The following is a 21198-nucleotide window of genomic DNA, read 5'->3' as shown; positions in this document are numbered from 1 at the left end:
GCAACGACAATGACCCCTGCCTTCTACCGGAGAAGATTCGAAAAGGTCGATCAGAGGCCGAAACAAAGCGTCGTACTGATGGCTGTCGCTGAACGACTCGACTCGACCCGATAAATGGCGGCTCTCGGTGCAGGGGACAGTTCGCTCGGTGAATAACAACAAGGAGCCTTTCTGCTTCGCAAGATGATTTAGATACTATTGTTACTCTTTTCACTGCTTTAATGAAATTTGTGACTATCTGTGAGCCCCCGTTTTATGTTAAATTAAAGCTGAGCTTGCGCTTCATTTTCAAGGGTGATTAAATCCTTTAACTTTCAATTGAACATATTGTGCTCGAAAATCAAACCATTTTGCCGTGACTTTTTTTAATCAAAAATAAATTGAAGAAACTGGTACTCTTTTCACTCCTTTAAAGACATTTGTGACAATCTGCGAGCTGCCGTTTTATGTTAAGTTAAAGCTGAGCTTTCGCTTCATTCCCAGGGAGGATTAATCCTTTAACTTTCAATTGAACATATTTTGCTCGAACATCATACCATTTTGTCCAAACTTTTTTAAATAAAAATAAATTAATCACCCTGGTTTGTATATTGTTCTCAAAAAGAACACGATTTCGTTTGGAAACATAGTGGTACTTGTTAATAATTTAAACCGATAAACCAATGAACATCAAAACCGTATCATACAATCATGCTGTATGCACATTCAACTCCTTCACTTTAACCTGTTGAAAACTGCTTTCAAGTGCAAGCAGATTTAAAAGAACTCCCTTTCTTTTAATATGTATTGCAATCAGCTGAAACCTTTACTAATATGGTTGAATATTTCATTAGCTTTTTATTTCGATTCAGTTTGCACAATTGTTTTGCTCTCGGAAAGAAAAAATCGTATCACTAAAAAGTAATTTGAAGATTATATTATATTTACACATTTTTTCAACATGTTTTAAACATGGCAAGCCTCTAACGGATAAATAAGTTGCTTGTTGCTGCTATTAAAAAAAGATATACTGGTTAGTTATGCGACCATAGTCAGATGGGATGCGATTAGTGAGTTCTGAACTAATGTTGGCCCGCTTTGCACATGTTTGTCGCAGACGTTAACAATGAATTAATCCACCACCTCACCACATGCGCAAAGTTTCAGGAACAAATGTTTGCAGCAGGAATGTTAATGAACTACAAACGGTTCCAGACGGCAGGACACTTGAATGCTTTAACGTGCTAAATGAGCCTCGTTGAAACGTGCCCCAGCCAAGGTGCTGGTGTTCGTTAAAGCAAACGGTATAACCGTTGTCCGCTCGTTTTGGTGAACGTGTTTTAACTTGGAAAAAGGAGCGCTTAATCTAAACAAATCCACCTACGTGCATAAAAAGATTGCCTCGGTGCCGGAGTGCCGTCCCCTTGGGGCTACCACGAGCTTGAGCCGCTCTCGTCGTCAAGATTGAGGCTCGTTAAATGGCTTTTATTCATATCGGACCGTTTTTTTTCGTGCAAGTTGTTTTGTCCCGTCAAGGGCGCTACTCACGCACAAATAATGAAGTAGCGCCGGGGGATGTAAATCTTCGCAGAAATTCGCATCCCCCCCGGAGTGTCGGGGAGTCATATAAATCACACGAAAATTGGGTCTCATCCCTGCAAGTGTTGCATTCCAAGCCCCCTCCCCTCCCCTCGCCCGAGCCGAGGTAAGGTATGCGAGGTTTTGGTTCTGATTTTCCCGCTTGCCGTTGTTCAACCCCGAAAACGGAAGGGATGACCCAGTGCTTGAGGAACCCTTTTCCAGCTACACCCTCGAGGGCATAAACAAAGCGAGAAAGCCCAAGCTGCGTTGGTACACGTGACCGTAAAAAAGCACTGTAAAGGTAGAAGGGATCCCGTTGAAAAGCCCCCGTCGCCGGAGAGCAATAATGGAAACAAACAGTCGCCTCAGCTGTGTCCTCGTTTGCGTTCGTGCGTGCCTGTGTGTGTGTGGATGAGTTTTGTGTTTGTTAGTCCACTCCCTTGGGTAATCCTTGCCGCGACCTTCGCACCATTTTGTGTCCCACCCAGGTCCCCCCTCTTTCATTACGTTTCGCAGCTGAGCGAAAGCGGTTCAAAGTAGAACCTCCGAAACAAAACGGCAGGAGAAAAATAAAACTTTCACCATTACGTCGACAATAATCAACTGGCAACCGTATAACAGAGTTGCGCCATCCATTCCAACCATCCACAGCTCGGGTGGTAAAATCCGGACAACAAATCCGCAACCACCGAAATTGGATTCATTTTCCGGCAGGATGGGTTTCGAAGCTGCCGAGCGAAAATGGTTTCTTTTTTATTGTTACCCGCCACTTTCCGCTTCCCGGTGCGGCTTTGGCCACCATAATGAAATTCATTACCCTTTTCAGCATATCGGGCAGGTGGCGAATGTTCACGGAAACACAAGGCAGGTGAACAGGAACCCGGTTGGAAACCAATTACAACCAATCCAACGATGCCACTTCGACAGAGAGAGAATTAACCGGCGCTAGCTTTTTGCCGATTCAACGATTAAGGCGATCCGTGCTGCAACCTCGGCGCACCGGGAGCACGGTTCAGGGGGGGGTGGATTTTATGCCGGAGAGCATCAACTGCAGTACCCTCGTTAGCAGCCACCGCTTAAACGATGATGCGGTGCCCATCAAAGTGAAGACATAATGGGAGATTTGTAGCCATTAAATCTCACAACCGACGCCACTTTTCGCTGCCCCGTTTGGTGAGCCGGGTGCATTGGGGCGGCGGTTGGCGGTTTTTGGAAAACCCATGCTCCCATGTTATCTACCAGCAATCTCATTTATGTAGAACGATTTAACGATCACTAGCGAACATTAACCGGGGGGCAGAACACAACGTAACGTTGTAAAAGCCGGGTCTCTATTGCAACCCGCGTAACGGCCCGTCATTAATTCATTTGATCTGCACTTTGCGCAACAGATAAGGGGTTAAAAGGGTTAATGGGAGGCCATATGATTTTTTCTCTCACTCTTTTTCTCTCCTTCTCGCTTACTAATAAAATGCTCCCCGCACTAATTAGTCCGGTGGAAAGTTTGTATTTCGATTTCAACTTGCTTAACCTATTGAGGTGAAGGTGAAAACGTGCGAACGGGATTGTTTTTTGCCAAAACCTAATAAACTACCATTGTTTTGGGTTTCCCGTGGCCCTGAATGCGGCGATCACTGCTGGCACTGATTTGTCCCGAAATCAGTGCAGTGTTCTTGAATTTTATTGGCTCGATAATTAAATAAATCCAAATCAATCGGAATGGCACAACTTTCGCACACACAAATAAAACACGGGAGTTCGAATAATTCGAACGGCAACAAAACCAGATTTCCACTTTGGTGTGGCCCCTTTTTTGTCCTGTCCCGCAGCACTTACGTTATTTTCGGTTTTAACGTTCCCGGCGCTTGCTCACATGCGCGCTGGACTTGCCGTCCTTCATGAAACCTGTAAAATGGTTCCGAAAGAAAGCCAAAATCGGGTGGGAAAAACGACGGAGGAAACCATTCCGAAGCCATAAACCAAAGCCGCCCGTGCTGGGAATACTTTCTTTTTCTGCATTTTTATTGAAAAATGCGTCGAAATGACTGCTCTCCGGAGAATGTAATTCAATCAACCAATTTTATGGCTGTCTGCCAAACTGTGCGCAAAAAGAGAGAGAAAAAACAGCAGTACCGACCACCAAAATCCGATCCTGCAGGAAAAGTGCTTCACAGTGCTGGGTGTTTTCGTTTTTACTTTCACCGTTTTTCGCTTCACCGGGTGGAAGGAAAAAAAAATAATACCCACCATTTGGGTGTTCCTCTTCTTTTGCTGTTTTGTTGTTTTTTTGTTTCACTCTTGCTTCCCTACTTTTTTTTGCCACATTCACTTTCGGCTGTCGTTTTGCCGCTTTTAGCGCACGCCGATGGCCGTTCCCAAAGTCATCATCCACGTAACGCCCGAGTACCTGACTCCTTTAAACAGCCTAACAGCGGCCCCGGCTTAAGGCACTCGGATGTGCGGATGGAGTGTGTTTTTGCGTCCGTGCTACGTTCGGGCCTGATTTGCGAGCGCACGGCCATTACATTACATTTGCCCGCCACCCGCAAACGGGGAGGCGGGAAGAAAGTGAGTGAAAATAAGTGAAAAGTGTTCCCCCAGCTTGGGAGGAAAAAAAAGCCTAACACACACCCTCGACCAGGGAAACACGCCAACCATTTTTGGGGGTGGCAAAATATCCACGTACACGTGTCCCTCCTTTCGTACGCATTATTAAGCTCGATTATTTAGAGCCGCTCGAAATGGCGCCCAACGCGTAATGGAGACGCCTGGTGTTTCATCCGTTGCGTAGGGCTTAGGATGCGCTCAGCGAATATCCTCTCGTGGGGTGCGAAAAAAAAGGCACCCCTTAAAAACCACATCACAAAACACGAAACCTCATCACAAATCGTGGTGGGGGGGGAAGAAAAAAAATCAACTTAAAAAAAGATTAACACCAAACACCCGCTTTTCACTGAAATTGCGAGAAAAGGGTATATTTATGGTGTAAATTTATTCATAACACTTGCCCGAACACCAACCGTACGCGGCGGTCGCTATGGATATATTTTCTTTTTATTTGCAAACAGCAAGTAAACATCATTCGCCTTCCTGCCGGCTAAAGACAAACGGGAAAACAACCGTGGTTGCGGTCGGCCTGGAAACGAGAAAAACGGATTACCATGGATTGATGTGGGCGGAAGAAAGTGCGCTCGAAAATATCGGAACCACCCAAAGTTGGTTAAGTTTATTAAATTGGAGATATCGTCACATGTGGGAAGCGCCGGAACGCTCGGCTTCGAAGGATCATCAAACTTTTAACATCTTTCTCGTTGGGGAAGGTTGATTTCTTTTTCACGTTCCAATATAATATATTGGCTGCTTAACTCATTTACGCTGGCACCAAAAAAGACATTTCCAAGGTAAAGCCACAATTCGATTGTTGTTGGTTTGTTTTCGTTTTGCGAATCGGAAAATGAACCTTTTTTTAACGGGCTAATTTATTTTACTTTTTCCCTTCCGATGAGGATTGGGAAAAGCGACGTAAGCTTTTGGCGAAACAAAGCAGGAAATAAAACTAAAAATCCAACTCACCGAAAACAGCCGCGTCGCTGCGAACCTGAAACCTGATTTACTGCGGTCAGGGATTCGTCGTTTCGATCGCTATAAAGCTATAAAACGAATCCATTCCGAATCGCTCGCGCATAACAGCGCACTCTCTGATGGGTTTTTTAGTGTGTTTAATCTTTGCTTGCCGTCGCAGTAGTGGTTAAGTGTTCGATTGGCGAATAATTTTATTTACACTTGAAGTATTGTGAAAATGTGGGGGATTTACAGTTTCTTATCGGGATGCACGGGTGTCCGTGAAACAAAGGACATTTAACAAAGAGGGATCCCTCGATCATAAAACGAAGAGAGTGGATCATTCTGCACTTTTCTGTTGTGATAACTTTTTTATTTCCTGTTCGAAATCAATCTCTTTTCGAAATGTGTGTTGTGTTACTAAAGTGTTAACCACAGTACACCGAATTATATTTTAGTAGCTTTTCGTAGTTAAAGAAGTATCTCATCATTTATACAGAACAAGTCTAAATGAGGAAAATTAACCCCAAGTTTCTACCATCTTGCATGCTAAAAAAAGGAAAAATCTGAATATAGTTTTCAAAAAAAATGATAAAGTGGCAACAGCAACATGCTTTTCGAACAAAAATCATTCGTTATCGATGTCGTTATCGTAAACGCGTTATCGATAAGCTGGTAGATATTTTTGATGTTCATTTTGATTTCATACTATTTTTTCCTCTTAATGTGGTATGATGAAATCGAATAGAAAATATATGCTCTATTTTTTGTTTGTGTTTGTAAAAAACGTGCATCCAAATGTTTGTTTGTTTTGGTTCAGACAATTGTTTTCGTTCCATAATTTTCTTTCAACACACTTTTCAACCCCATTCTACGAACTCCTGCCCCCGAATGGTCGTTGTCGTTATGTTATGCTGTCTAAATGTCGTACCCGTTTTGGTCATGCTTGCAATGAACTCTTCTCTGTGTATGTGTGTATTTGTGTGTATGTGTGTGTGTTTTTGTGTGCCTCATTGTATATTCGTTTCTGTTTAAGTATACCATCACATATTTCTATCTCTTCGCAGTAGCATCAAACTCCGATTCCGTCCCAGCTCAACACACACGCCATGCCAACCCCCCAGTTCCACTTGCCAAAAACCTCGTAATGCGCGGTAGGAAATGCGTACCCCACCCCCACCGTCCGATGTTTGGTTTTTCCGTCACTCCGTCTTCTCAGTCTCCGGCGTAACATAAATCCTTTTTCCAGTTCGTTGCTTGTGTCGCAGTTGTGACATACATTGTTGTGACAGCTACAGCTTTTTCACGAAGCAAAATGTTCGCGAACTATATACAGGCGCTTGTGGATGTTGTTGTTCAAAAACAAGAAAAAAAACATACAATACTGAAATTAAAAACTAATTAATTAGTAGCATAAACGTTATTATTGATTAATTGGCAATAGCGCCCAACTATGACAGGTTTTTTTTTTACCGGAAGGAAGAAAGATTATATTTAAAGAAACCGATTTTCGTTTCGTTAATTTTTTTTCGATATCTCATAGCATTAAATCTAAAGTTGATTTAATTAAATTTTCCCTCCGTGCTTTATTTTTGTTAATGCCGGGAGTTATTTCTTGTAGCATATTTCTACCATTGTGACAAGGTTTCACTGGTGCTGTCTTGTACACCAATTGTGCTACGATATTTTCGCTCCCAAAAAAATAAACTACCACGTTAACGTACGTAAGAGGGATTTATTCCGGTGGGTTTGTAAATTACACTTTGAGCACCCACTGTATCGTTCTCCCAACCGCCAACAACCCCGGAGAGCGATGGAACGAATTAAACGAATTAAACAAACGGCGCACCCAACCGACCAACCACCTCTGGCCTATGTTCTCTGTAGTGTTTGTATGTGTGTGTGTGAGTGGGTTGGGGAGCATTAACGGGCAGGGATTTTCGCTCGGGTGTGCAACCGTAAACTGTCCGATTTGGGAACATACAATTGAATTAATTTCACCCGGCTGCTCAGAGATGAACTGCCAAAGTGGGTGGAAAGTTGAAATTCATCCCCGGTCGGGCGGGGTTGGGGTCGGAGGTTTTCACCAGCCCAAACTATCTCCCCTTTCTCTCCCCCCCGTTGGTGATTTCTCTCTCTCCCCGGGTTGGAATGAAAGAACAGGAATAATCCCTTGGCTAACATGTTCCGGGAAACGCCGTTCGCAGACGAACTTCGAGCTTGAAAACGGAACGTTCCGACGGGCAGGAGTCTCGTTCGACAAAATGCCCTTTTCCCCCCTTGGGTCCGACTCAATCTTTTCCACCGGGCTTTCTCCTTGCCTAGCGTCGCATTCTTGGCGAACTAGGCTTCGTCCTCCTGTGGCGCTCCGTGTTAAACTTTCCAAACCTTTCCCCCGAAACATTCAACCGAAGCTCGCCTACTTCCCCAAACACTTCCGGTACGGAAGTAAATTATTCATAGCCTCCCGACCGGTGTACTTTGATGCGCATAACAAATAAGCACTAGCCGTTTTGGGGCGGGCACTATTGCGCGGTTTTTTTTGTCTCTACTTCCGGGGGAAAAAGCGAACAGTTGGCGCCCGCTGATTCGTAGTTGTACTCCAGGATTGACCGGTTGGAGAGCTGCGAGAAATCTGGAAACGAATAAGCAAACAGCAGCAGGGAAGATAAAAGCGATGTTCCAGGTTGGCCAAGGTGGTTTTAAATTATTGACCATGCCAGGAAAATGTTGAAGCACGAAGAAAGTGAGGCGAATTAACAAAAAAAAAACTAAACGAATCCGGTAGTGCCAACATAATTCCGCCCAACTTGGTGAGCCTTTTTTGCATAGTAAAGTTTTGATCGGAGTGCGAACCTTGCCCGTTTTGGAATGTGGCGCGAAATTTGGAACAGAAGAGACGGTAGGGGAGAAGATCTAGAAGCGTTAAAAAATCTTTACGAGCATAAAGCCCACGTCCGTTGACTTCTTGACATAACGAATAGTTATGCTTTTATTCCGCTGTGCTCTCGACGCCAGCACTACAGACGGAAGTAATTGCAGAACACCTTAAGCATAACAACCAAGACGGCCCAAACCGGCAACCGACTGCCGTAGGATCGTCTTACGCCCACACAGAAGCAACACAAACAAATCGTTGCAGAGCCGCATTACAAAAAAAAAAAAAACGGGAAAAGTTCCTCTAAGAAGAGAGAATATGCCGTACAAATATTTGTGTTGGCGAATAAATCATCACAAAGTTGCTCGACTGCTTCCGTTCCGTTGTGTTGGGCGGGCGTTCGTGACCGTAAAGGTCCTTCTCCGACGGCAAACTTCTCCCGCTTCCTGTTGGCAGGCCGGTCGGTACTGTGTTTGCCAGCTGTGTGTTGCCCTTGTGCCGGCTTCCCGGTACGATTCCAGGGTACTTATTACTTTCATTACCGTGGCGGTTGGCCCGGCAGGGCGAACTGACAACTTGCCATAAACTTACGCCCACACTGTAAATACATTTCAACTGCGACGGATGCAAAGTAAACGTTGGCCGTTGGCCTAACGTCATCAAGGATGGGTAAATGACAAATTGAAAGCAATGCGCCAGCCCGTGTCCCCATGTGTCCAGGGGGGTCTCTTTGTTGTTGAACTGTTGTTGGGCTGCAGACAAATCCATCCAATGGCCACGTAGTGAGGTATTGTCGTAACGAAGCTAGCAAATTCAAATCAACTGAAGAACATTGGCTCACGGAACGTAATCACTGCTCTTTCGGATTAACTCTACCATAAGAGCTTGTGTTGGGAAAGGTACAATAGAACGAGGGTCAATAATTGGGTATTCTATGAACATGCCGTTGTAGGAAGCAATCGAGATAAAGTCCAATTTTGAAATGCACATTTCCGAAGTGGATGGAATTGGATAAAATTGATAAAATTAGAACGTCATCAAAGTTTCATTGATAATTATTGGCACTGACAAGATAAACCTAACTTGAATCATCAACCCAATGGCATCAACATTTGGTGCGATTTCAAAAGAGGCCAAATGAAATAAACACAAAATTAATGTAGATTGCCGTATTTTAAATTATATGCGTCAAATGTCGTTACAAGTGAAATATTCTTGGAAAGTTTAACCAACTCGTGAATAATGTCCGATCCGAGTAGGCATCTTCGTCACCTTATGCGTTTATCCAGCAAGAAGTCCGAGTTTCATAAATTTGTCCAAATTTGTCTATGTGTTACCAAACAGCAAAATGTGCAAATTTTGTAAAGAAAACATTTACTTTCATAAATTTTATACTGTTCAGCGAAATATCTACCAGGAGTTGGTGCAATGGCGCCCATGTCTAATGCACCTGTTTGCAGCACTGTACAATAACAATGAACCCGTAACCATACCAACGCATCCAACGGCATACTAGATAACACTGTTTCTTCTTCTCGTTTTCTATTCTTTCTCTCTTCCCTTCACACTGTATTTTTCTCTTTCTCTTTCTCTCTTTCACTGTTCTTCACTGTCTGGTATCGCAATCTCGTATCGAATGAAACGTTATTCGTTTGCTCACTGTACTAAATATTGTGTACAAACACGTGTCATGTGTACCTTGAACATAAAAAAAAAACAATATTAAAACATACGTGCGAATATCCCGATTTCAACACAAACAATCCAATCCAAATCACATAATTTACCGAACACTCATAAAATACGAAACAACATCTTTTCGAACACTGTTTTCTGACACCGACACACACACACACACACACAATGTATACGAAATATACACACATATATCCACACACACACACATACATAAATTGGCCCATGGAAAACACCCTTCCCCAACCACCACCGAAACTTTCCTCCGGGTTCCCGCTCGGCATCCTTTAGCTAAAGTATTTCGTGGCACGTAAAAAATTCCGCGAGGCACAGAAACCGTACGATGTGAAAGATGTTATGGAACAGTACACTTCGGGACACGCGGATCTGCTGACCCGCGTCAGGAACCTACAGTTTAGGTGAGAGCACTCCTACTCTTTTCTATTCCAGTTTGCTACATTCCCTTCAGTTTGACTCTTTTTTTTAGACGTTCCTCTTTTTTTTTTTCTTATTCTAAATTTTGTCTTCCGTTAACTTGTTTCACCTCCTTTCTGTTTCGGTATTGATCTTTTTTCAAACAGTGTCTCTTTTTCTTTCACTGCTCCCATTTTCTACTTACCTCTTTTCTCTGCTGTCTTTCCTATAATCTTTCTCTCACTTCTCGTTGAGAGCCCATGGCTGCCAGTTTTCTTTGCCTTTTCTTCCGTTCCGGTTCCGTGCCGGGTTTGAAGTTATTTTCTTTACTCTGGCCCTCTAGCTATCCGATTGCCGCCTAGAGCAGCATCCGGCTGTGGCTCTGCGCTTCGTTATGCATTCGGTTGCAATGTTGCATCAACGTTTATCCATATGTTTTTAGGAGCAGGCAATGGCTTGTTAGTTACTCTGGAAATGTAATCTTTGAGTTTAGATTTGTTTTCCTCTTTCGCATCCGTTGTTTTGTGTGTCTTTATATGAGTTTCTGCATAGCAATGGACTTTTTCCGACCTGTTGCGGCACATTGCTGCAAGTTTTCTACACTTCATTTCAAACCGCTAAATTTTTGCATAGCGTTCCGCCTTGCCTTCGAATGTTTCGTCAATTACGACTACACTTTTACCCGAAAACTGCAGCAGCTCCCATTCAATACATGATATGCTCCCTTGAAACAAACCAACTCTTTGCTTTTCTTTTAATTTCCTGCCAAAGGACAGCCGCGTTGGTTTACAAACGTGTACCCGATTTCTTTGATTTTCTTACTTTAATCGTACAATTTTATTTGTTAAACGTTCATACAATGTATTTTTTTAATTTCATGAAACATATTTACCTCGTACTGGCAGGCAGCGTTGAATGTGTATGCTCATTTGCTTTATTTTTTGCAATTGCAGTACGGTATTTGCTGCTCAGCCATACCTCTAGAATAGTTTTCTTTCCGATTGCGTGATGTTCGTCTCATTGGTTTCATGACAACTTTCAGTTTTTGACTTCTTGTTTTCTCTACAGCTGTAGAAACAGAATTTTTATTATGAAAATACTCATTTTGAATGTCATTGATGTGTTTTCTGTTATCGTTTACCAGTTGGTTGTCTTGTCTTGTCATTCCAATTGAAATTGGTGCGGTGTGTAGTTAAGGCTGTCGTTTTATCTTTTGACCCACTTGTCTACGTGTATTCCGTTTCATTTTTCAATGATTAAAAAACAAATAAACTAACCTCGAATATTGAAAAAGCAACTTTCCCCCCCTCAAGATAAACAAAAATATATATTAAAAGAAATATGTGTGTTTCATGTCGATATATCTGTGTGTCTGTAATCAATACCATATAAGATATTCAAAATTATATGATTGCGTTTGCCAGTATTTAATATAACTACCATTTTCGTTACAGTTGAGATAACTAGAGTAGAGATGAAACGAGTTCTAGTATGATTTACAAAACAAGAATAAACTTAACATAAAATCCATCAATGACGATTCAGAATCAACAAAGCTAAATTGAAAATGGACGTGTTCAAATTTGTTTGTAATTTTTCATCAGCAATTTCGTCGATTGAACTAAAATGTTAAGTTCTGAAACAAAAAACAACGACGATCTTAACAATCGTAGAAAATCGTGTAGACGTTCTTTAATGATTCGCTAGTTCCACGATACACGCACCGCTATAAAGTATTTCACTCGTTGGGAACGGAAGACGGTACAGATTTCCGTTTTCCTACATGATTTGTAAATACAAACATAGCTCCCACTTCCCCTCCACCATTGGGGGAGGAACGCTGCGCCATAGTTGAAGTCGTGCCTAAGTAGAATATCAAACATCAGCTGGTAGTTCATGATGAGACAATAACAGAATAAATAAGCAGAGTTCAAGATCAATCCCCCATCACACGGCGTAACGCCTTACCCAAGCCCAACAGCCCAAGCTCCACTCCACTCCGGCGGAGGTGAAAGTCGGCGGCAGGAAGGAAGAATAAGGCTCCTGTTTTTCTTTTCACACCGAGAACACTTTCCTCCAGCCTTTCCCCCGCCCCACAATGGACACATTGTAAATAAACACTCCGAAACCCACACCGATACACACTCAACACCAACCCCCGCGGCCTCGTAGGTGTTGATCCGTAGTGTTGAAACGTTCTTAGCGGCTTCCGATTTCGAGGCTAGATTGTTGTTTGGTTCAACATTCGCTATAACGAATGACGCGCCACACTTCACGTTCGCAGCAATAATAGACGTAAATCAACAGTAATGGTTTGTTGTTCCTTTATAGTTTGTTTGTATGACTCACTTGCGCCTCGCCGAGCTCGTTCGTTTCCGTGCCGTGTTGGTTTGTGCTACACATTTCGTTTGATTTTTCTTTTTTGGTTTTGCATTGTGCCAAGGATGGCCGGCTGGGATCCACTGATTACTTACCGTGACACAAACAAGCAATCGTGTCGTTTGGCATTTGTTTGATTTTTTTTTTACAATCGGAAAAATAAGAGCCAAATAAAACAATCGCAGTAAACCATGGCGAGCGGGTGCGATCGTAAAAAAACTTTTTCCCCCTCAAGAATGAAATGAAATCGCATCCTTCACGCACGATTGTTTTGGCGTCCAAAAGCCTCTTCGGGTCCTTATCCCCATTCACTCCCATCGTGCGCCTCGGTTTTCCCGGTGGAAAATGTTTTCTTTTTTTTGTTTCACTAGGCAAACATCCACCATTGAACACAAAGTCCCCTGGTTTCAATGCGAGCCTCGATACAGCAGAAGGAGAGAATTTTCCCTGAGAACCACTCAGCGCCTTTAGTTTTTCCACTGCTATAGTTTCCCAACTGCGTTTCCCAGCTGCCTGGTTGCTTTCCCCCTCTGCTTTCACTCCAAAACGCTGGTAGGCAAACGTACCGATGGCTTCGTCACCTGTTGTGTCACGTAGGAAAGCAAATAAAAGTCATATTCCTTGCACTGTACGCTAAGCTTACTATGATCTCCCGCATGCCTCAGTCTGTGCGTACGCGTGTGTTTTTGTGTATGTGGTTTTGTGTAGTTGCCAGTAGTTTGTCGTTAATATTTATGTTGCCGGCACCGCAAACGTGCCGAGACTAGGTCGGTTGGCATTTGCTAGCTTCCGAGGCCGAAGTCGAAGGAAGCGCATCTGCCAATGTCAAGGCAAACGTCGGACGAGGTAGTGGGAGGTTGCAAGTGGTAGAAACTACCTCCCCACCCAACCGTGAAGTGCAACAAGCAAACCTGTCATTTCACGAACGATTACCCTCGAATGACGGTGTTAATGGGTTGCAGACGAGCGTCGGTACGGGTAAAGTAAGGCACTAAGCCGACGTGATGCCACTCCAGCTGCCTCATGCGGTATCCTTTCAACTCGCACTAAACATGAAATAAACGACTGAATGCACGTAAAATTAATCCTTTTGAAGAAACTTGTTGTTTTCCTCGAAAAGATGTGTTTTAGAGCTGTGTTTTTGCACAAACGGACGTAAAAACGACCTAATCGGATTACGTCCACGTCCATGTTCGACCACTAGTATCGACAACTAAACATCTAAGGGGGTTTTGACCCACGGTGACTTCTTTTGATGTGGTTAGTTAAAACCTGTTCCGAGTTTCCAATCGCCTGAAGAAGGATTTCTTCTTCAGCTAGCAACGCAACGATCCTGGATCGTTTCTGCGCAACCACGAAGAAACTGAAATGTTTCGTACCCTCGAGCTCATCCGCTTGCTTGGATTGTTTGACCTACTTTGCTGTTCCGGAATGTTGGCCTCAAAAAGAGCGTGATGAAATCTTTCAATTTCTTTTTCTTTTCGCCGGAGCTATTATCTATCTAGCTCGTTCCGCCATGGACCATCACGTGCCGCTGATATACCACATTAGTGGAAAAATATGAATTCTTCCGCATTACGATTTAATTAAACTCGGTTAAATCGGTGGTCTTCGTGCTGCCGTGTCCGATAAACTTATGCCGACACCGGGCCGCACCGAGCACGAAACAGCAATCTTTCATCGCTTTGAAAGTATTCGAACCTGGAATCAAAACCGCTCCCGGAGCATCCTTCCTTTCGTGTTTTAACGTCGCGCGGGTTCGATGGAATGGAATAAGTTTAAGGAATGAATCAGCCTTTCTTTCTGCTACTAGCTAAACTATTATTATCCCCTTAGCGTGCGCTTCTTCGTCACTGCAGTATTTTCTATATGCGTGTGCACGTGCCTATGTGTGTTCGTGGCTGTTTATTATACTCACAAACCTACATTCCAGTGCTAGTTCGCTTGCGGTTATGACAGCTTTCGCTAAAGTAGTTTAGCATTTCCGCTTGGGAAAAAACTTTCCACAACCCAACGCCGATGCTTGAATGCAGCTAGTTTTCCGGGACGTTTCGTGTGGTAGAGTGAAACTTTTCCGATTTTCCAACGCATGCCTCGGAGGTAGCCCATGCCATGGGTAGTAACACAAAGCTCCTTTCGATACACACTGTAAATATAACGCTCGGTAGATGCTCATTTCCAAACCGTTTCATTTAGTGTCCCGTATGCCGGCAATCATCGGCCTTTTCATTGCTTTCCCAAACACACGCCATAGCCAACTTTAACCGGTGCATGTCGGCGCGAAATTATGCTTCCTCTGTAGTTTACCATTGTTTGCCCCTATTTAGGACGGTTCGTAATAAAGCATCGTGTCAAACGTTTTACGCGACGTACAACTAACTGATCGTCGTAGCTTTTACTTTTCCCCTTTTGCTTGCTGGTTTTCCTTTGCTAACCATAACGATTAGTTTTGATGGAGTTTACAAAACAAAAAAAAATCCATATAGTATAGAACTTACTTTAATTTCGGAAGTAGAGCGCCCTCACGAAAAGCTTCAAACATGCAAAAAAAACCCCGAGTTGTGACTTATTTATTTTACTTCGCTCTCGACGAACTGCAAAACAGCACGAAATTGCTCCAAACTGGTAATAATAGAAATAACAATAATAGTAGAAACGAGTAAAGTGAAACAAACAACAGTTATTTGTTCCTCGAAAACAAAATGAACCATTTCAGAAGGAAGAGCTTTTCGTGAGAAAGGCAAATTTATACCGAATCAATCAACTGCTCGCCATCGGTGCAATACGGAGTGTATAGCGAAACGTGAAAGTTCAACTTTTTTAACCTGAACAAAGGGATCCTTTTTTTGTTTGTCCAATATTGTGACATCAATGGGGATTTTTTGTGTTAAAATGCTCCTGCAAACATTTGAAGTTTTCTATCTGCATTCGATTATGTTTCATTATTCCTGAGCGAATAATGCGATGGACTTTTGTGAGGGCCCTTTCGGTGCCCTCAACTGACGCTTTTTTTTTGATCAAGTGTTGTATTCAGTTTTTCGGCAAATCATTTATTCACTTCACCATCCCCTCCGAATGTCACCTTGGAGCGTGAGTTACTTCACAGCACTCGATTGCAGCTGCACCACGGTGCAGCGGAGAACGGGGAATGCAAATTGCATTTGAACCAGCGAGTTTTATCTGGTTCACTGTTTCCACCCCGGTCCTCCATACACCCACCGTTCAATGGGGAACGGCGAGGTTTGAACCGATCGGTTGAGTATCGGTGCCCTTACGAAACTCGTTGTTCGCTCCAGCAGTGCATGGAAATTGTTTGAAGCTTTTCGTGTGATACGTAGTTCTAGCATGTTGTTTTCCCTTTTTTTGTCGATTACTTCTTTCATCCTTTCGTTCCATTCGCTGGATTGCATGTGCTGATTGTTGACTAACCATTTTTGTTTGCTTTTTTTGTTTCGTGTAACGATTTGCACCGAAAATCATCTACTGCAGCTCGAAGGGTAGAGGCAGTACGAAGGACTCGCCATTTCACGTGCAGTGCGCCAGCCGTTCTGATATGTATTCTTTTTCTTACTCCCCTCCCCCCCAACCCTTGGTGCCCACCCCTGCAGGTTAGACCAAATTCTTGGCAAGCAAGGATCGAAATCAAAAGATGTGTATGCATCGAAAATTAGTTTAGCTTCGCGGGTAGTGAAAATTGAAAGACAAGTAAGTGGCCCGTTTTCCCAACCCATCGGCATACAAATTTGATTCTTTGTTGCCATCTTCACTGGCCAATACCAAATTTTCCCTCTAATGGCTGCCTCTTTCGCCCATCCTACGTGCAGGTTGACGACATAGAGACAAAGGTAGATTCGTTTATAGATTTATACATGCAGGATCGGATGCGTCTTTTATCACTTCCACTACATCCTGACTCATCACATTCCAACAATCCAAACCTTCCATCATTGCCACCGAAAGGCGGTGGAGCAGCGGCTGTAATCACATCTGTGACAACTAGTTCTAGTGGTTCGTTGAAAGTGAGTATAACTTTATGTTTTAACATTGCCAGTTGGTAAAACTGAAACTCTCTTTTTCTATTGCCGTTTTTTCCTCACCAGCCAAAGCCTATTTTAATAGAGAAACAATTTTCGGAGCCGAATTCACCGATCGCGAAATCGTTCGAAGACCAACCGATGCAGCAGAAACGTCCGCCCATGCAGCGCGGCTTCTCCGATCTGGGCCATAGGATCAAGAAACGAGTTACGTTGAGGTAAGCGATCTTTTTCTGTCCTAGCCCACTTCTTGGCGGGTTGAGTTGGTTTGTATTAATGTAGCCTTTCGTTCCACTCAGCTCGATACCTCCTCAGTACGTCGGCAACAGTACCGCTCAGACGTCGGACCGCGGGGACGTGGTGATTGTCGTGCCCAACATGGACGCCGAACACCTGGAGCCGGTCGGCATCGAAGATCTCACCTCCGTCTGCATAGGCACCGAGATCGAGATCGAACCGGGCAGCCCGAAGACCATCACGGAGAGTTCAAGTAAGTGCAGCACCATATAAAGCGCAAAAAAGTGTTTCCTGGCACTCGCCGTAAAGCGGGCCATTTTTTTGTAAGGAAAGCTGTTCTTTCCTGTAGTGTCCACTTTGGTGGCTGTTGTTCGCAGCTTGTGCGTTAAGAACCAAAACGAATGTTGCTATTGTTGCCTTATAAAGACACATTTAAACGTCACTGTAAATAAAGCTTAACTTACAAAATCTAAAACGTTAAAAAAATACTTATCATAATTTTAAACAACATATTTTCATTTATTGGTCGCCCTTGTGTCTCAAGGTGACCTCGTATTCAACTCGAATGTTTTGTTTTAATACGTTCACAACATACTTTGCACACTAAATGCTTCATCGCTATGATGCCTTTCGACTTTTTAATGATACGTGAAAGGTACACAATTTTATATTTAGGTTTTTCTTACCTTACTCTAATCTTTCATTTCTCGTTAATTCAACAAAGTACTAAACAGAACAAGTTCATTTTGGGCTTAAAAACATGTTTCGGTTTTTTAAATTTCTTTATACACCCTAACCCTGATAAATAGTAACAACAATGAGCTCCTTTCTTATTCAGTTGGTAAGAAGTTAAAGAATAACTGCCCGAAGTGGAACACGTCAGTTATACTCAACCACACCATTTTGACACATTTATCAGCGGCACCACTTCAACAAACTTCACAACCATCCCCAGGCACGGGCGGATGGAAACTCATCGAAACGTTGGTCCCCCGTTGCACGATAACATTAGCATTCGCATTGCCCCACCGTCTCGCTCTAAGTAGCTCAACTTACTCTAACTTACATTCTTTTCTTTTCCAACGCTCCAACCCATTGTTTGCCAATTCGACTTGCGATTGTGTCAGTATCTGATTCCGAAAACTTTTGCTTTGCTGAGTACTCCACTCGACGAGGATCTCGCATACAGACTTGTGTGTAGGCTTATGCGTCGCCCCCATTTTTTTGGCGGATGGCCACCATTACTGCATTGCCGGTGAGAAAGAAACATCATTACACACTATACTTCATTATTTAAAATTAAAAAAAAAAAACTACCACTTCTGCAATGTGATCTAGTGTGAACCTACCAAGAAAGCGCTGTAGTCGTTAGGAACCGATCTAGTAGAGCAACGTTCCCAGCCACTGAGAACGGACGCGTGCGCTCTTCTTCATCCTTTTGTGGACTATACATATTTCCAACTCTCCCCACACACACACACACACACTCGCTCCACGCCACATTGGACGCCAGCTGTACAGAACATCGGTGTACGCAAGGGAAAAGGGCCACACACAAGAGCAACACGGCTCAGGCAACTGCACATCTAAGGCGTGCAATGGACGGTTTTGTTTACTACCAACCGATTTCCTTCTGTATTTTCTTTTCCTTTTGTTTCGCACCAACACTTTTGTAAATACGATTTAAAACGATCCTTGTCACTATTTTAAACGTTGGAAAAGAATCGCTACTTAGTTGTCGGTGTTGACCGCAAACATTCCGCAGCTTAATTTTTTCCTTTGTTTGTGTGTTTCTTTTGTATAAAATAAACAAACCTATTTAATTCTGAACGTATTCCTTAAAATAATCCGTTTCCAACAGTTTGGGTTTGATTATTCGACCTCAAACTTGACATGGAACAGATATAAAAAGCTTTAAAATTCTGTGACACATAATTAAATTGAAAACATATCGTAAAAGAAACGCTGAGATGCTAGGTCCTTGGACGAGCTAGTATCATTCATCCAGACTCGGATTATGGCGCAACATTTTTCGTTTTCCTTTCCTCTAATTAAAAACCCTCGAAAGCTCAGAACACTTCATGTTTTCGTCTATCGCTCTGTTGTTCTTTGATATTTTTTTCCTGTCCAGCTTTCTCCTTCTCGGTTTAAATTTCCCACCGTATCTCTTATGAGTTGATGGCAATCAAGGAAATGCTTCGACTCTGTGTGATGAATCTATTCGTGGTCCTATGTGTCCATCTGTCATCTGTCTTTGTCTTTACATTTCTATCATTTTCCTCCCAAGCCTCTTTGTCGTCGTTTTTCCGTTGGTAGAAGATGATCGTGTGACGGACGTCACATCCACTACCAGCAACATTGTGGCTTAGTGGAGCTCTCCCGCTGTACGTTACATGTTTCTGTTTTCCTTCACCTTCTCTCACTCACTTTCTCTCTATCTTGATCCTTTCTTGCTTCGTTTGTTGGCCGCGCTCCAACTCGGATGGTTTTGTTTTGCGGTACCGGGGGGAGGGGAGAGGGATGAATTTAATAAACAACATATCCTAACCATCATTTAAAAAAAAAACTACCCTCCAACGGTTCGGCATTGCCCATGCAACAATGGTTTATTTGTAACCGAACGCTTCTGCACCGCAGCTCCATCGTACGACGACTACAGTTCCTCGACGTCGCTCTAACAGTGCCGGAAACGACAGCGACAATGACGCCGACAAGCAGAATGGCCAACGCGATCCCGTCGCCGAGGCTGAAACCGATCGTCCGGTGTGGGCCTCTCTTGTAGCTTTCGTCATTTCGAAAATGAAAATGAACTCCAACAGCACGGAAAACCGGTCACCTACCATGGGCCATCGTTACGGCCCGGTCCCCGATTTTACGATGACACCCAACCGCACATGCTCTGGACATGTGACAAAAACACACGAAAAAATGACACAAGCGATAGCCAAATGCTGTGGAGTGGAAACAAAAAAAACCAATGGCGGATGCAGGAAGCAAAGCGAACGCACACTGCACCGAACCCAATCGTGCCAATCGAATCGTTCCGGTGGCAATATTTGAATAATCGGATAACTGTCGACCCTAGCAGAAAAAAAAGGTAAAAAGTAAGCCACCCCTCAAATGAATCCGGTCCCTGACACATCTACGTTTTGATAGCGGATACGCTTCCGCTTCACAACAGCCATATTTCGATAAGCCATACGCAGAGGGTCATTCTGGAGTACTACAGGTGAACTATTGGAGCAAGAAATACGGATAAAAAAATCTCCACACTACGACACGATTACAGTTTTCAACCTGCCAAACGTTGACAAAGGAAGGATGAAAAATCCCCGCGGGAAACCTTCCGCCACACGTGGCAAACGATCGATCGTGTCAGGAAGAGTGGAAAAGGTTCAAATAAACCAATAAGTTTCCAATGGCTCCAAACAAAGCAAGCGTAAAAAATCGTGGCAAATCGAATAGAGAAAAAAGGTAACAAAAAAGGGTAGCACACACACACACAAAACGAGCTAAACTACGGATGGGAAATAAAAATGTTTAAGCTTTTACAAAATTTTCACACACCGTCGGGGGGTGGGCGGAAAGCTTATCACGATGGAGGCGCCTGGTGGCCCGAATAATCATTTAAGCTTTCGCACACAAAACGCACCCCCGACCCGGAAACCCAGGCGTCCCGAATACTACAACAACCAACCAGCAATCATCACTTCCGCACCACCGGCACCGACCACCCCGTTAACAAAAAAAACAAGGGCTCGCCATTTGCCTTCCAGCAGAAACAAAATCATCAAAACCATTCGATAGTGAGTCTGTGAAATTGTTGTTTGTTTCTCGCGCTGCTTCCTCTTGCCAGCCCGTTGTTGGTAGCTTTGTTTCCTACTGTATCTCTTCATGTGTCTGCCTGTCCTGTGATATCTTTCGCTGTTTTATCTCTCCTCCACTGTGTCGCTCTTCATCAGTGATTCTCAACCTGCGGTGCAGGGCTGGTTTATTATTAACGCTTGGAAAGTAAAATATTTTACGTACTTTATTGAGGTTGTTATAGTTCTTTTGTCAAAATTGCAAAGAATAAAAATCGGAATCACTTTTTTTTAAATAAAATTTAAACAGTCATATCTTCAGCATAAATTCACTAAAATGTCATTGGACAATATCAATACGAAAAGATAATTTGCATTGTGTAGTTTATTCTGATCTTTAATTCGAAGCTACTGTTTACCCTGAGTACTGATTTCTTTTTCACATTAAAATAAAACCGACATTCCTTCAACAATGGTTGAGAATCTCTGCTCTACACATACCACTTACTCCTTCAACGTTCCTTTCTAAACCCCCTTTCAAGTTCTCTTTCTCTGTCCGTTCTTCTAGTATCTGTGTCAATGTTGTTCCTGTTGTTGTTTCCGGTTTGCTGTTGTGTTTACCATTGCTTGCCGTATG

General features: G+C 43.2%; 1 protein-coding gene across 1 annotated transcript in view; it reads left to right on the top strand.

The window, feature by feature from the left end:
• The window catches only part of LOC131261893 (uncharacterized), an 84573-nt gene that overhangs the window by 53413 nt on the left and 9962 nt on the right, over positions 1–21198 (top strand). Inside the window, exons 15-18 of the mRNA XM_058263743.1 lie at positions 16096–16192; positions 16312–16506; positions 16588–16739; positions 16821–17011. Coding sequence (XP_058119726.1) covers positions 16096–16192; positions 16312–16506; positions 16588–16739; positions 16821–17011 — 635 coding nt within the window. The remainder of the gene's footprint in view (positions 1–16095; positions 16193–16311; positions 16507–16587; positions 16740–16820; positions 17012–21198) is intronic.

Source organism: Anopheles coustani, chromosome 2, assembly GCF_943734705.1.
Source record: "Anopheles coustani chromosome 2, idAnoCousDA_361_x.2, whole genome shotgun sequence".
NCBI lineage: Eukaryota > Metazoa > Arthropoda > Insecta > Diptera > Culicidae > Anopheles > Anopheles coustani.
The sequence above is the reverse complement of the archived record's forward strand: the minus strand, read 5'-3'. Positions and strand labels throughout refer to the sequence as shown.